Source organism: Alosa alosa, chromosome 15 (assembly GCF_017589495.1).
Source record: "Alosa alosa isolate M-15738 ecotype Scorff River chromosome 15, AALO_Geno_1.1, whole genome shotgun sequence".
Lineage (NCBI taxonomy): Eukaryota > Metazoa > Chordata > Actinopteri > Clupeiformes > Clupeidae > Alosa > Alosa alosa.
In genome coordinates, this window is record NC_063203.1 from 920,340 (window position 1) to 932,655 (window position 12,316).

The following is a 12,316-nucleotide window of genomic DNA, read 5'->3' on the forward strand; positions in this document are numbered from 1 at the left end:
ATCATATGTTCAGATCTATCTACCAAAAATATATGCAAAATCGCGCATATTTAATGAGACAATGCCTAATTTGCATAATTAAACATTCAAATTTCAAAAACTTGTAATACATTTTTTTTCATACTCTTGTAAGTAATCAACTGAGGAAGTTTCATGGTGATGTCTATTATTTTAAAATGTTACCCTATTCACCCGTAGTGTCTTGCGAGAATTGCCCAAGGGATATCACCTGTAATCTTATGCTAGGGTACAACCGGGACGAATGAAACATTCCCGTTTTCTCCGAGTGCAACAAAGATAGACAGACATCATTTCATTTGGATAAAACATAGAGCATATTAACCTCCGTTGCTCAGCCAGATGCCTTCCTGTTACGGCCTGTTATCACGGAGTTACAGGCAATAAACGATTTTTGATGGTCACAATACTTCATTAGCGGGCAGGGTTGGGTCAGATTACTTTGAAATGTAATCCATTGCTGACTACAAATTACATGGCAATTTTTGTAATCAGTAACGTAATCAGTTGGAGTACCAAAAACATGTAACTTAATCTGATTACTTTAGGATTACTTTTAGATTACTTCAATAAATATGTCTCTTAAGTAAAAGACAACACCACTGAATTGATGAAAGAATTCTCATTCTATTTTTCTCTTTATTATTTCATTACATCTAAGAAATCTCTTTCCTCTGAGTAAAGCATTCCTGTGTGAATTAACTGATCTTTTCCTCCAAAAATCTTAATGTAGCCCCTTGTTTTAGTGTTACCATTTACTTTGAGGTCACCAGTTCCCATTGTCTGAAAAAGACCCAAAACTAATACATTTCTATAGCTATTCTCCACTTTAGGGCTGGTGTTTTGGTGGTTGAAATTTTCACCCCATCCCAAAATTGATCACTTAGTCATCATGGATGTGATCATGGATCACTATTCTCTAAACATGCACAACTCAGCTTAACCTTTATAAGGGCACACCTGGACAATGAATTTAGCTTTCGCTGGATTTGGCCTGAGATTGAATGACACCATGTCCATTTCAATTGTGGGGGTGAGAAAATGATTCCTTTGGGATGTTTTTCAACCAGGGGGACCTGCTGACTTTCTCTCTTGCGAACACAGAGCACACAGTGAACACACAGTGAGATGAAGCACACTATGAGCACACAGCGAGGTGAAGGTGAAGGGTGAAGCACACACTAACCTGGAGTGAGGTGCCTGCTACAGCGGCGCTCGGGGATCAGTGAGGAGTTAGGTGCCTTGCTCAAGGGCACTTAGCCATGGATGTGGGCATGGGAGAGCAGTGCTCAACCACTTCCTCCGCCCACATTTTTTTCTACTGGTCGGGAATCGAACCGGCCAGCCCGAAGCTTGTCAAATTAAAAGATAGCTAGGCTATCATAAAAAAGTTGCATTGTTTGCATGATAAAATGTAATCAGGTAATCCCCAACAATGTAACTGTAATCTGATTACACAATTTTTTTTTGTAATCTGGGCTGATTATAGTTACTTGATTTTTGTAATCTGATTACGTAATCCAGATTACATGTAATCTGTTACTACCCAACCCTGATTAACGGTTATTTTTTATTATTATTATTAAAGAGTGTTTTTCATTTAAAGGTTTGACTTCATGCTTATTCAGTAGAGCATTTTGTGCTCTCCCCAATCCCAGACGTTCACATTGCATGTTTGTTTGTAATGGATGCAAAACAGCCTATAATCTATGGCGGGACGATTGAAACACCTGTTTCATTTGTCCCGACCAGGCAGTAAATCCCATTTATTCTAAGTCAATGCACATATCTGTGTTTATACTATATTTTATGCAGGTGAGACATGGAAAAGCAGTTTTTGAAAGATGCAAATATATTTGGGGCTATCAGGTAGGGGGTCGAGTTTTGCCATGTTAACCTGTGGAGACTGACGGCCTGTGGGTCATGAAGGACATTTGGATGTGTGGTGGCTTTAACCATGTAAAAACGGATTGAAATAACATTTTGTACTATAGAAACATTATATAATTCGAAACATGCATTATTCTAGCTATATTAATGGCATAGTGCATGGTATTTCCATAACCACGAGATACACGCTTCACCATGACGGCAATGAGTTGTTAACAGACATGAACCAAGACATTTAGTCCAGCAGCAATCTATCTAAAATAACACATACTGTACTTGAAGTACCATTCATGATATGTTGTCAAATATTGAAGTTTTGGGAAGTTTACATAATTTAAGATGTTTAATTCCCCATGCTGTTTCATTTGTCCCAGCCAGGAGGGACGAATGAAACAAAACGCACATTTGACTTCTCCTTAAAGGGACACCAGGAAATGTTTTTGTGTTAATTAATCATCTTCGTAAGTCGGTATATGGTTATATGGCGCATTACAGGGCGAATGAAGACTATCTCGCCCGCCCCTACTGCCTGTAGGAAGAATATCCCGCTTGCAAGTTCGGTGTATCCGACCCGCCGACCTTCAGTCTCACAAAGTCTCAGACATCGCGAGAAGCAGGATCAGTTTACATCCTGCATCCCCAGCACAGGCTAACGAAACGCTAGCGATTGTTGCAAACGTGTGTATAATGGCAGAGCCAGCGAAGAAGCAGCGAAAACCCTTTGCGGAAGATGCAAAGAAAAGGAAAAGAGCTTCAGACCGAGTGAGGGCTCGCACACATATCGATACGTACAGACGCTAGGGGGAGCTATAGAGAAAAAGCATCAGGCTTGCCTGGTGTCCCTTTAAATAACTCTTGAACGGTTTTGTTCAGAGCTGTAAATGCAACTGTATTTGACAGAGGACAGATGTAGGTTGACAAAATATTAATATTCAGTGTTTTACGATGTCTTTGTAAATTACGTTTAATTAAAAAGTGTTTCATTTGTCCCGGTTCTCTCTTAACAAGTAACAGCAAAAAAAAAAAAACAAAACCAGGTCCACCTAAATTATGGCATTTGGCTGCCGGACTATCACTGTTTCTCAAAGTCAATGACAGATCCTTCAAAGCTGCTTTTACGTTACAGTACGTCATCGAATCTCGCCAAGCACTGTCTAGGGTGCTTTTTTCTATCACTGAGTCCTTCGTTCTGAGAATTTCTGAGAATTTTTGAGGATGCATGTGGGTATCCTGCTTGGAACACCCACATTTAAAATCTCTACTGAACAAGGCAGTTCACTATGTATTTAAATGTAAACAGTGTTACTGTCACTAACCTAAAAAATATGGGCTCAAATCATTTTGACAGAGGTGGCCGAAGTACACAAATCCTGTACTTGAGTGAAAGTAGAGATACACAAGTTAAATGTTACTCCAGTAAAAGTAAAAGTCCTCCTTTTACATTTCCACTTGAGTGGAAGTACAAAAGTACTTGCCTTCAAATGTACTTAAGTATCAAAAGTAAAAGTCCTGAAATGTATTATGACTAATACAGTTGCTTTTACTATTGTTGAAATGATTCGGCACAGACATAGGCATTCATTGAGCATTTCTCCTCCATTCAAGGACAACATCAGCTAATAATTTTTGCATTTAGAAGATCTAAAAACAAACTAATGTGACATCTTATCTTAGATACTTAGATACTTCAAAGTAACCACATTTTTCTTTGTTGAATGCTTTACACTTTCGGACCAAATCAAGATGTTCCCTTTTGTGTTTGTGTCAGATTGTCTATCATTGCTTTGCTCAATGGCGTCAAGAGGCTAGTTATGGTAGCCTAACATCAATATTGTGAAAAGGGGTCAACAAGGTACAGTAAATAGTGGATATGACAATAACATAGGTTAGGCAACACATTAACACATTACAGTAACACATTACAGTAAGTAGGCCTACACATGTATTTGGACAGTCTTTTTTCCACACAAAAAAGGAACTTCAGCTGTACTTCAGCTGTCACAAAATGTAATGGAGTAAAAAGTAAGATATGCCTCAAAATGTAATGGACAATTAACAAAATTGAAATACTCAAGTAAAGTACAGATACATGAAAAAGCGACTTAAGTACAGTAATTGAGTAAATGTACTCAAGTAATGTCCACCACTGCATTTTGACAACTTTGAACTCTCACACCATAATTGTATAAATAAGCCAAGGCCTTTAGGAAGGGTATTTAAACATTTTCTAATACAAGCTTAATTTGCGAGTTAAATATGACATTTTCTCTTCATAGGATTTGACTCGGCAGGGCTCGTTCTACAAACTCGACTTTGAGAAACAGCATGTCTAGGTCTAGACGCCTCCTGGTGAAATATCTTGCTCCGCCCATTTCATCTTTGGTACGACGAGACAGGTTCTGCCTATGGGTTCTGCACGGTTCTGCAGCGACTTCCTCATATTCTGTCACAAACTGGTCTGCGTTAAGGTTAGTGCAAGGTCAGTAATTGGTGATACAACGGAACGAACCTCCCTTTTTAAAAATACGTATTATAATCTGACGACTGCCATTGCACTTACTATTTGTCAATCAAACATAAAAAAAAACGAACAGCCAATAGCACACGTTTGTCCTCTGTCTAGTTTCTTCCTCTTCAAACAACATTTGCAAGATGGCGGCGATGTCTGTGTACCCCATGTGTATTCGGGCCAGCCACGGCTTTCTCCGGCTCCGGAAAGGTGTCCGCTGTCTAGATCCGTCTGTGATGGACTTGATTCGTGTACTGTCAACAGATCCCTCAAAATCAGACAGTAATGCTGTGGGTGGACTGGCTCAAGCTATTTTGCAAGAACGTCTTCAGCAGCAACAGAGGAGTCAGGTGAGTTGGTTAGCTAGCATTTCGGGTCGGCTTGCACAAACATTTCGTGGCAGTAACTTAACGTTAACCTGTTTGTCAGATATTCATAGTGCTGAGAATTTGCATTGGAATATGTATTATGACACAATTTTATATTGACTCCTCTGTTAATGTGAACATTAGCATTGCTATGATTAAGTGTTAACGTCAGGCTTCTTTTTGGGTAGTATATTCTGTGTCTGACGTTGGCTTATCGATACTGCGAATTAGGCTACAGTAACTAACCATCTTAACTGTCCTATTGCCAACAGTAACAGTTAACAATTTCCCCAGGTGGCCAAATACTAAAGCCCACCAGTTCTATTAGGCTAATGATAACGACTGGGGAAGAATTGCCCATAGCGTTTACCTTGATGAGAAGAGGTGCATGATAAATAAATAAATAAACAAAATAAAATAAAAGCATCAGTAAATCAAATTCATACATTTCACAAACAAGTAGCCTATTTAATTTAAGCATTAAAACAATTAAATGTAATTTAATATGTAATTAAAAGAGTAGGATGTTAAGTTGATGCACTGATATGATTGAGTTTTTTTAACATCCATCCTCATATGCTAGGGCCAATTGTTAAAAAGATTGTAGATCTTTGATGGGCTACTTGCATGACTTCCTGGAGCCCCTTAGGGTTAGGGAGTGGTCACATATCCCCCTCTACACAGACCAGAGGTAGTGTCTGTTCCGAACATCTATAGCCACATCTCAGGATTTCTCAAATATCTTAGGCAATTTTTTACTCTCACTGTGTCTCGATTGGCGTACTTTCATGCAGCACCCTATGTGCATTGTGTGCTTACTGGCGGAGTGCGTAGATTTTAACACAAGTGTCGTCTCATGTTAGAGGTCTGCGCGGGACTGATTTTTCAGTAACATGTTCCGCTCCCGCCCGCTAAATCCCGCATGCAGGACGGATAGCCTATTCAGTTTTTCTTTCTGTCTCACGAAAGGAGCACACACACCTGAGAGACTCCAGATGTCAGTTTCTTGGTTCTGAATGTAGGCTAACAACTGAAGTAGGCTTAGTCTGGTGACCTCTTCCTCTGTCATGCTTTCGATTTATGAGTTTTGACAATGAGCAGCAGGAACAAATAGAACCCACGTAAACGACAATATAGGCCTGCTATCCGTCAGTTATGCTTAAACCCCATTCCTACTGTTTCTCTGTACAAGCCAATAAGTCGCAGGACTGTGTCCCAGGTGTGGGATAGCTGGTAGGCTCCTTCATCCCGGTTCACAGTCTTTGGGGCCCGCTTCCTGATTTCAACCACCTCTTTGATCCATCGATGGAATTTGTTGCTTTCCGTTCTGATGACCTTGGCTGCGTCCCAGTTCATAAGATGGTTTTCCCTCTTACAGTGGTCTGAAATGGCAGATTTCAGATTTTCTTGTGTTGCTTTCATTCTTGTTGCACGGGTGAGCGGTCCAGATGTTACCTTTTCACATTCTTTCTGGTGTTACTTTTTTCGTGTGCTGAATTGCCGGCCTGTCTCTCCTATAGACGTTTTATTGCATGTTAGGCAAGGGATCTCGTATATCACATCACACTTTTTCTCAGGAGGAATCTGATCCTTAGGGTGTACTAGGATTTGGCGAAGCTTGATGTGTGGCTTCACTGGTGTGATGATGTGGTGTTTCCTCATGTCGCTCGCTGTGCAGCGTTCTGTGACCCCTGACGATATGGGAGGGTGACCATGCCCTAGGTTCTCAGGCCTAGAACCTTTTTTCTTTTTCTCCTCCTTGTTATTTCTCTGGACCTTTCTCTTGCCTTTGTTTATGGCCCAGTTTGGGTAGTTGCAAGCTTTGATTGCCTGTTTTATGTGGTTCTCCTCCTCCTCTCTGTCATGGTTGTCAGTGATGACCTTGGTACGGTCATATAGGGTGCGGACCACTGATAGCTTGTGTGCTGTGGGGTGCTCTGATGCCCAGGCCATCCTTAAAAATATTTTTGTTTGCAGTAACAGCCAAAAAAAAATAAAAATGGGTCGGTAGGTAGGTAAATATATTTTTTTTTCAAGATTCAAAGTAAAAAAAAAGTTCAATTTTGGTCATGGTGATTACCTAGGAATGAATTTACACAAATGTGCATATCGTGGCCGTAACTGACTGGGTCTTCAACCCGTGCCTTCAGGCGCACCATTGCAAACCTCATTCTGATGCAGGTTATATAGACCAGCCTTTCTCAAACTTCTTTGACCTGAGGCCCGGTCATGGCAGACTTTTGGGTCATCTACTCATCTACATGTATCCAGAAAGAAGGCTACAATAGCTCTTGGCCACTTTATATTGAAATTTGACTATACAATACTCAATGCTATACAGTGTATTATACAGTCTCTGCTCTGTTTCTAAGGAAGTTCCAAAAACAACGTCGTTCTATTAAGTTTAGAGTGAAATAAATAAATAAATAGCCTTCCAACAGGTTGAAGCGGAGCTTTGATACCAACGTTATCGATTAGTTTCATTGAATGAATGCTCATACCACCACTTAATTGTAGGGCTCCATGTTTAATGACATCGATAGCAGAAACGTTTTTTTTTTTCGCCGATCCGCGGGTTTCTTGATCAACTCGCAGCAAATTATCAGATGAAGCACCGGGCCTAATTTCCTCCGACTCCAGCGGACCAGCAGTCTCCATGTTGTGGACCCATATTTTGAGAAATGCTGAATAGACCACAACCAATTTCAATACTCCACACGGTCACCGCTAGACTAGGGGAGAAGGGATGAGAAAAAGATCTGGCCACAGTTCTTCCAGAACTTCGTAACAGCGTTATCAGTTTGTGTGAATGAAACGAAGTGACATCACGTAAAACCAATGGTGTAGAGATGACGCCACAGGTTTTTTTTTAAGTGAGCCACGTTTGCATGTAGGTAATTTATATTCACAATACTTGGGCCTACTAAAAGAACTATTATTTTATTGCATTTGTATTGGTTGTTTAGAGTAAAAAAAAAACAATCGGTCGGTATTAACGCAAGTTTACAACCGGCAAGTCGGTCGGACTAAAAGGGGAAAAAAAATAATATTTGGGTCGGTTCTAAATTGACAGGGTCGGTCGGGTTACGGCAAACGAAAATATTTTTAAGGATGGCCTCATAGTAGATACTGGTCTGTGTGTGTGGGTTTTCTGTATATTTTTATCTTGATGCTACCATCCTCAATGTGATGTATTTTCATGTCCAGGAAGGCGATGGATCCATGTTCTTTCTCCTCATGAGTGAATTTTATTTTTCCAGTTTCGTCTATGGTGTTTAGATGGTCTGTGAGTCGTCGTGTGTGGCCGGTCTTGATCTTCTCCAACATGTCGTCCACATAGCGTCTCCAGAGGGTCAACCTACATTCTTTGGGAGCGATGGCTTTGGCTTCCAGGTCCTCCATGAAGAATCCACTCATGATGGCTGAGAGGGGGTCCCCCATGGCAAAACCCTCCTTTTGTCTGTATATGGTCCCTCTGAAAAGGAAGTATGTGGACTTTGCTACAAACGTTAGCAACTGAACTATGTCTTCAACTTTTAAGTTTGTTCGTTGGCGGAGTGTTGAGTCTGCTTGTAGACGGTTCTGCACTATATTTATTGTGACGTCCACTGGAGTTTTTGTGAACAGAGACTACATCGTGGGATATGAGTATCTCGTCTGCCTCTACTTTCACTGTGCTTAGTTCCTGTGCCAGTTGCTTTGAATTTTTACAGTGTTGCTTTGTTCGGCCCAGGAGAGGTTTTATAATCTCAACTAGGGCTTTCGAAAGGTTGTATGTTACTGAGCCTATGCTGTCAACAATGGGACGGAGTGGAACGTCTTTTTTGTGAATTTTCAGGGTGCCATATATTCTGGGGGTGATACTGGCTGTAGGTACTAAGTACTTGTAATTGTCCTTGTCTATTTTTCTCTCGTCCACTAATTGGTTTAGCAGAGTCTTCAGTTTCTTCTTTTTCTCCTTTGTAGGGTCCCTCTTTAAGATTTCATAAGTGTCTTTATCGTCCAGCATGTCTATCATTTGTTTTTCGTATTGTTCTGTGTCCATGATGACTGTTGTTCTGCCTTTGTCTGCGGGTAGCACTTTAATGGTTTTGTCTTTGGCTATTGACTGTATAGCCTTTCATTCTTCCCTGCTTGTGTTCCTGTGTGACTTCAGTATCCCCGCTATTTCATTGCGTAAACCAGCTTTGTCGCCTTGGTTTGTTATCTTCTGACATGCTAACTCTGTTGCTACGATGAATTCTTCGTATGGGATGTTTATTGGTGTTGTGGCAAAGTTAAGACCGCGAGACAACACACTGCTTTCCGTTACTGTTAGTTTTCATTGTGGAAAATTACATACCCATTTCTTTCTTTTTTCCGTGTGTTCTTCCTCCTTTTTAGCTGAGGTTAGCTTCTCAAGTTTTCTGGTGTGACGGAATTTTGTTATTTTGAATTCTTTCTCATGCTCACGTTGTAGATGTTCATTCATTATCCGTTTGGTTTCCGTGTCCAGGGGGAAACGTTGTTTAAATCCACTCCTTTTTCCGGCTAACTGCTCTTCGATGTTGTTTATCTTGTTGACCGTGCAACGTATCCTTTCCTTCACCAAGGCATTCCGTGCTTTACTCACAATTCGTTCCGTGTTCTTCGTCGGAATTGGGTTTTTGATTCCCAAGCTTGTTGGAACAACTCCTTCATCTCGGCAACGTAGTGTGAATCTCAGGTGGTTGCGGAAGCGGGCCAGTTTGTGTTCCAGTTGTTCCAAAAAACGGAATTCTTTGACACTAATCTGTCCATGACTTCTACGTAGTATATTGAAGAGGTTCATTAGGCTTACTGTATTACTAATTCTTACTGTTTCTCTGTACAAGCCAATAAGGTAAAATTGTGTACCTGACAAGTTTCGGCTACCTTGCCTCTGTAGCCTTCATCAGAGGTGTCACGTGATGTTGGTGTGACGTCGTCTGAGCTGTGTTATATGGAGTTATATGTCAGCATATCACATTCCGTCACGATGGTTCCGCTGCTTGAGCACCAGAGCGCATAAAGTTTAGCCTAACCGAACGTCCAGTTTAACTGCCACAAGTTGTTGTTCTTGTAATAAAGATCTCATTGAGGAAAAACACAGTGCTTTTTTCAATGCATTTTTATTTTATAAAAAGTTAACTGAATAATTAATTTTAATGTAAAAATATTAATGATTAATCAATAGTCGATTGTTAATTCTCCTGTTAATCGACTAAGAAAATCTAATCAAATGCCCATCCCTACTTCACACACTCAAATTAGTATAGGTATTGTATTGAAGTACATGATTTGAGACACGGTGTCTTTCTCGAGGTCACCAAGTACTGTCAGTACAGAAAAAAAAAATATAAAATACTATAAAATCGGTGCTACCTAGCTTGAGTTGCTGCAACCAACAATTAGATCAGCCAGGCAGTTACAGTGCTACATTCTGGGGGGATTTTTTAAAATTATGCTCCCAAAGTGGAGCACTGCCTGGCTGTTCTAGCTGTTGTCTTCTCCAAGTTCATCTTATCATGACCATCCACAGCACAGTAAATGGTTTCTGGGTAAAATTTTGTCCCTTTGTCTCCCATTAGCTGGCCTTCCAATGCCATGTAATGTCACCTGGACATTAGCAGCAATTAGCTTTAGCTGTCAAAAAGTTAAAGCTATAGCTTATTTGTTTTCCTCATGTTACAAGCATGTTGGTCAAGGTGGTGGGTGCTCCAAATCAAATCGATACTGTCATTCAAGATTCAAGAGTCAAGATTGTCTTTATTACATCTCATTATACGGACCTAAGAGTAAAATTCTTGTGTTTTTGTTGCTCCTCAAAAAATAAATAATACAATAAAGCTGCAAGCAGCAATGAGGGGGCCAAGCAGTTAAGCAAGAGTTGGGGATTGGACTGGACTGGACTGTGTTGTGTTAGGTTGGATTGGATTGGACTGGACTGGATTGGATTTGGTTAGGTTGGATTGGATTGGACTGGATTGGGATGTGATCCCGAGTCCATACCAAGTTTGATATCGATACGAGAAAGTGTTGCAAATTATAGTGCCCCTAGTGGTCAAAGGTCGCCAAAATTGTGTGTCCTCAGGATAAGGTCCCAAGTCCATATACTATACATATCCAAGTTTAGTCAAAGTCCTTTTAGGCAAGTCCCTTCACTCGGCGGCCATATTGCAACGCTTTTTGGACACTTATCGGGCATCTATTTTGGTAGAAATGCGCAGCGCAAGGCTTCACGACACCAATCTTGCTCCAGCGGCGAGATCACAACAAATGATTGGCACGATGTCTTCACAACACACCATATTATTGGCTCAATGTATTCACAACACAGCACATAATTGGCTCAATGTATTCACATGTTGACGTTTTGCTGCGGAAGGGGTGTGATATGCGTACACGACTGCCATATTGGCGTTAAAAAATAACCCCATGCATTTCTATGGAGGACTTTTGGATTGCTCTGTCTCCTCATTAGAAAGTCTCTGGTTTGGTTTCGATACATGAAAGCATTGCTGAAATATGAGCCCACTTCATGTGATTATAGCGCCCCCTAGTGGTCAAAGGTCATTCAATTTATTGAGCCTTCTCCTAATTGGGTACTGACCCCATGTACCGAGTTTGGTTTTGATACGTGAAAGCTTTACTGAGATATCACTTAATTTCCAAACTTGTTTGGTCGTGACGGGCGACAGGTTTTGAATATGGCTCCAAAAAGCAATGCGTTTGTGAGTCATGGTCTGACGATCATCTGCATCAAGTGTTGTGAAAATCGGATAAACTTTGTGACCTGTGAGAACTTTTTAGTGTTTTTGATGAAATTCAATATGGCGGAATGTCGAACATGGCGGATATTGACGTCATGGGGTGCGTTGAGTTTGGCCTCATCCAAGGATTCCAAAATTATTGTGATATTTAAAATCGGGCCTACGGTTCAAAAGATAATTGCATGGATGTAATGTCAACTTTGACCAATTGGTGGTAGGGATGGCGAAATTTAAAAAAAATCTTAACCGGCCACTGACCCTCATTAACCGGTTAAAGTCGGTCACCGAAAATTCTATAACTGCCATTTATGATACCGGTGTCCTGTCGCACGTCTTTCTCTGCCCGTGAAACAAGTTATCCCCCCATTTTAGAATGGTTAGGCTCCCGTCACACAATGTTAGCTACTTGTGGAGGAATAAGGGTTTTGTTTTGGGGAGAAAAATAATTGCTTTCCCTGCGCACCCACGCACACATTACGCACAACGTCGACCTTCCATGCAACGCGGCACCGAGCTCGGGCTATAAAAACCTCATGTTACAAAGTCGCAAACAGAGAACGCTACATTTGGTGGTGTTACCGGAAAGTATATTAACCAACGTCTTCGTAAAAAAAACTTAGCGATTGCCAACAGCCTCTGTAGCGTGCTGCACAAAATCCTTTGCAATAAGTTCCTCTTGTCATGCCATTTAAGTACAGATGAATAATAAAACGCAACAAGTAGGCATATGCTAAGTTAGTCTTTCGTGTCTTCGTTTGCCA

The 12,316-nt window shown here is 40.7% G+C and overlaps 1 protein-coding gene across 2 annotated transcripts in view; it reads left to right on the top strand.

The window, feature by feature from the left end:
* The first annotated feature begins 4,531 nt into the window (after window positions 1-4,531).
* The window catches only part of timm50 (translocase of inner mitochondrial membrane 50 homolog (S. cerevisiae)), a 55,344-nt gene continuing 47,559 nt past the window's right edge, over window positions 4,532-12,316 (top strand). Inside the window, exon 1 of one of the 2 annotated variants that reach the window (XM_048264856.1) lies at window positions 4,532-4,767. In XM_048264856.1, the coding sequence (XP_048120813.1) occupies window positions 4,561-4,767 (207 nt within the window). In that variant the 5' untranslated portion in view covers window positions 4,532-4,560. The remainder of the gene's footprint in view (window positions 4,768-12,316) is intronic. The other variant, XM_048264854.1, reaches the window with a different exon arrangement.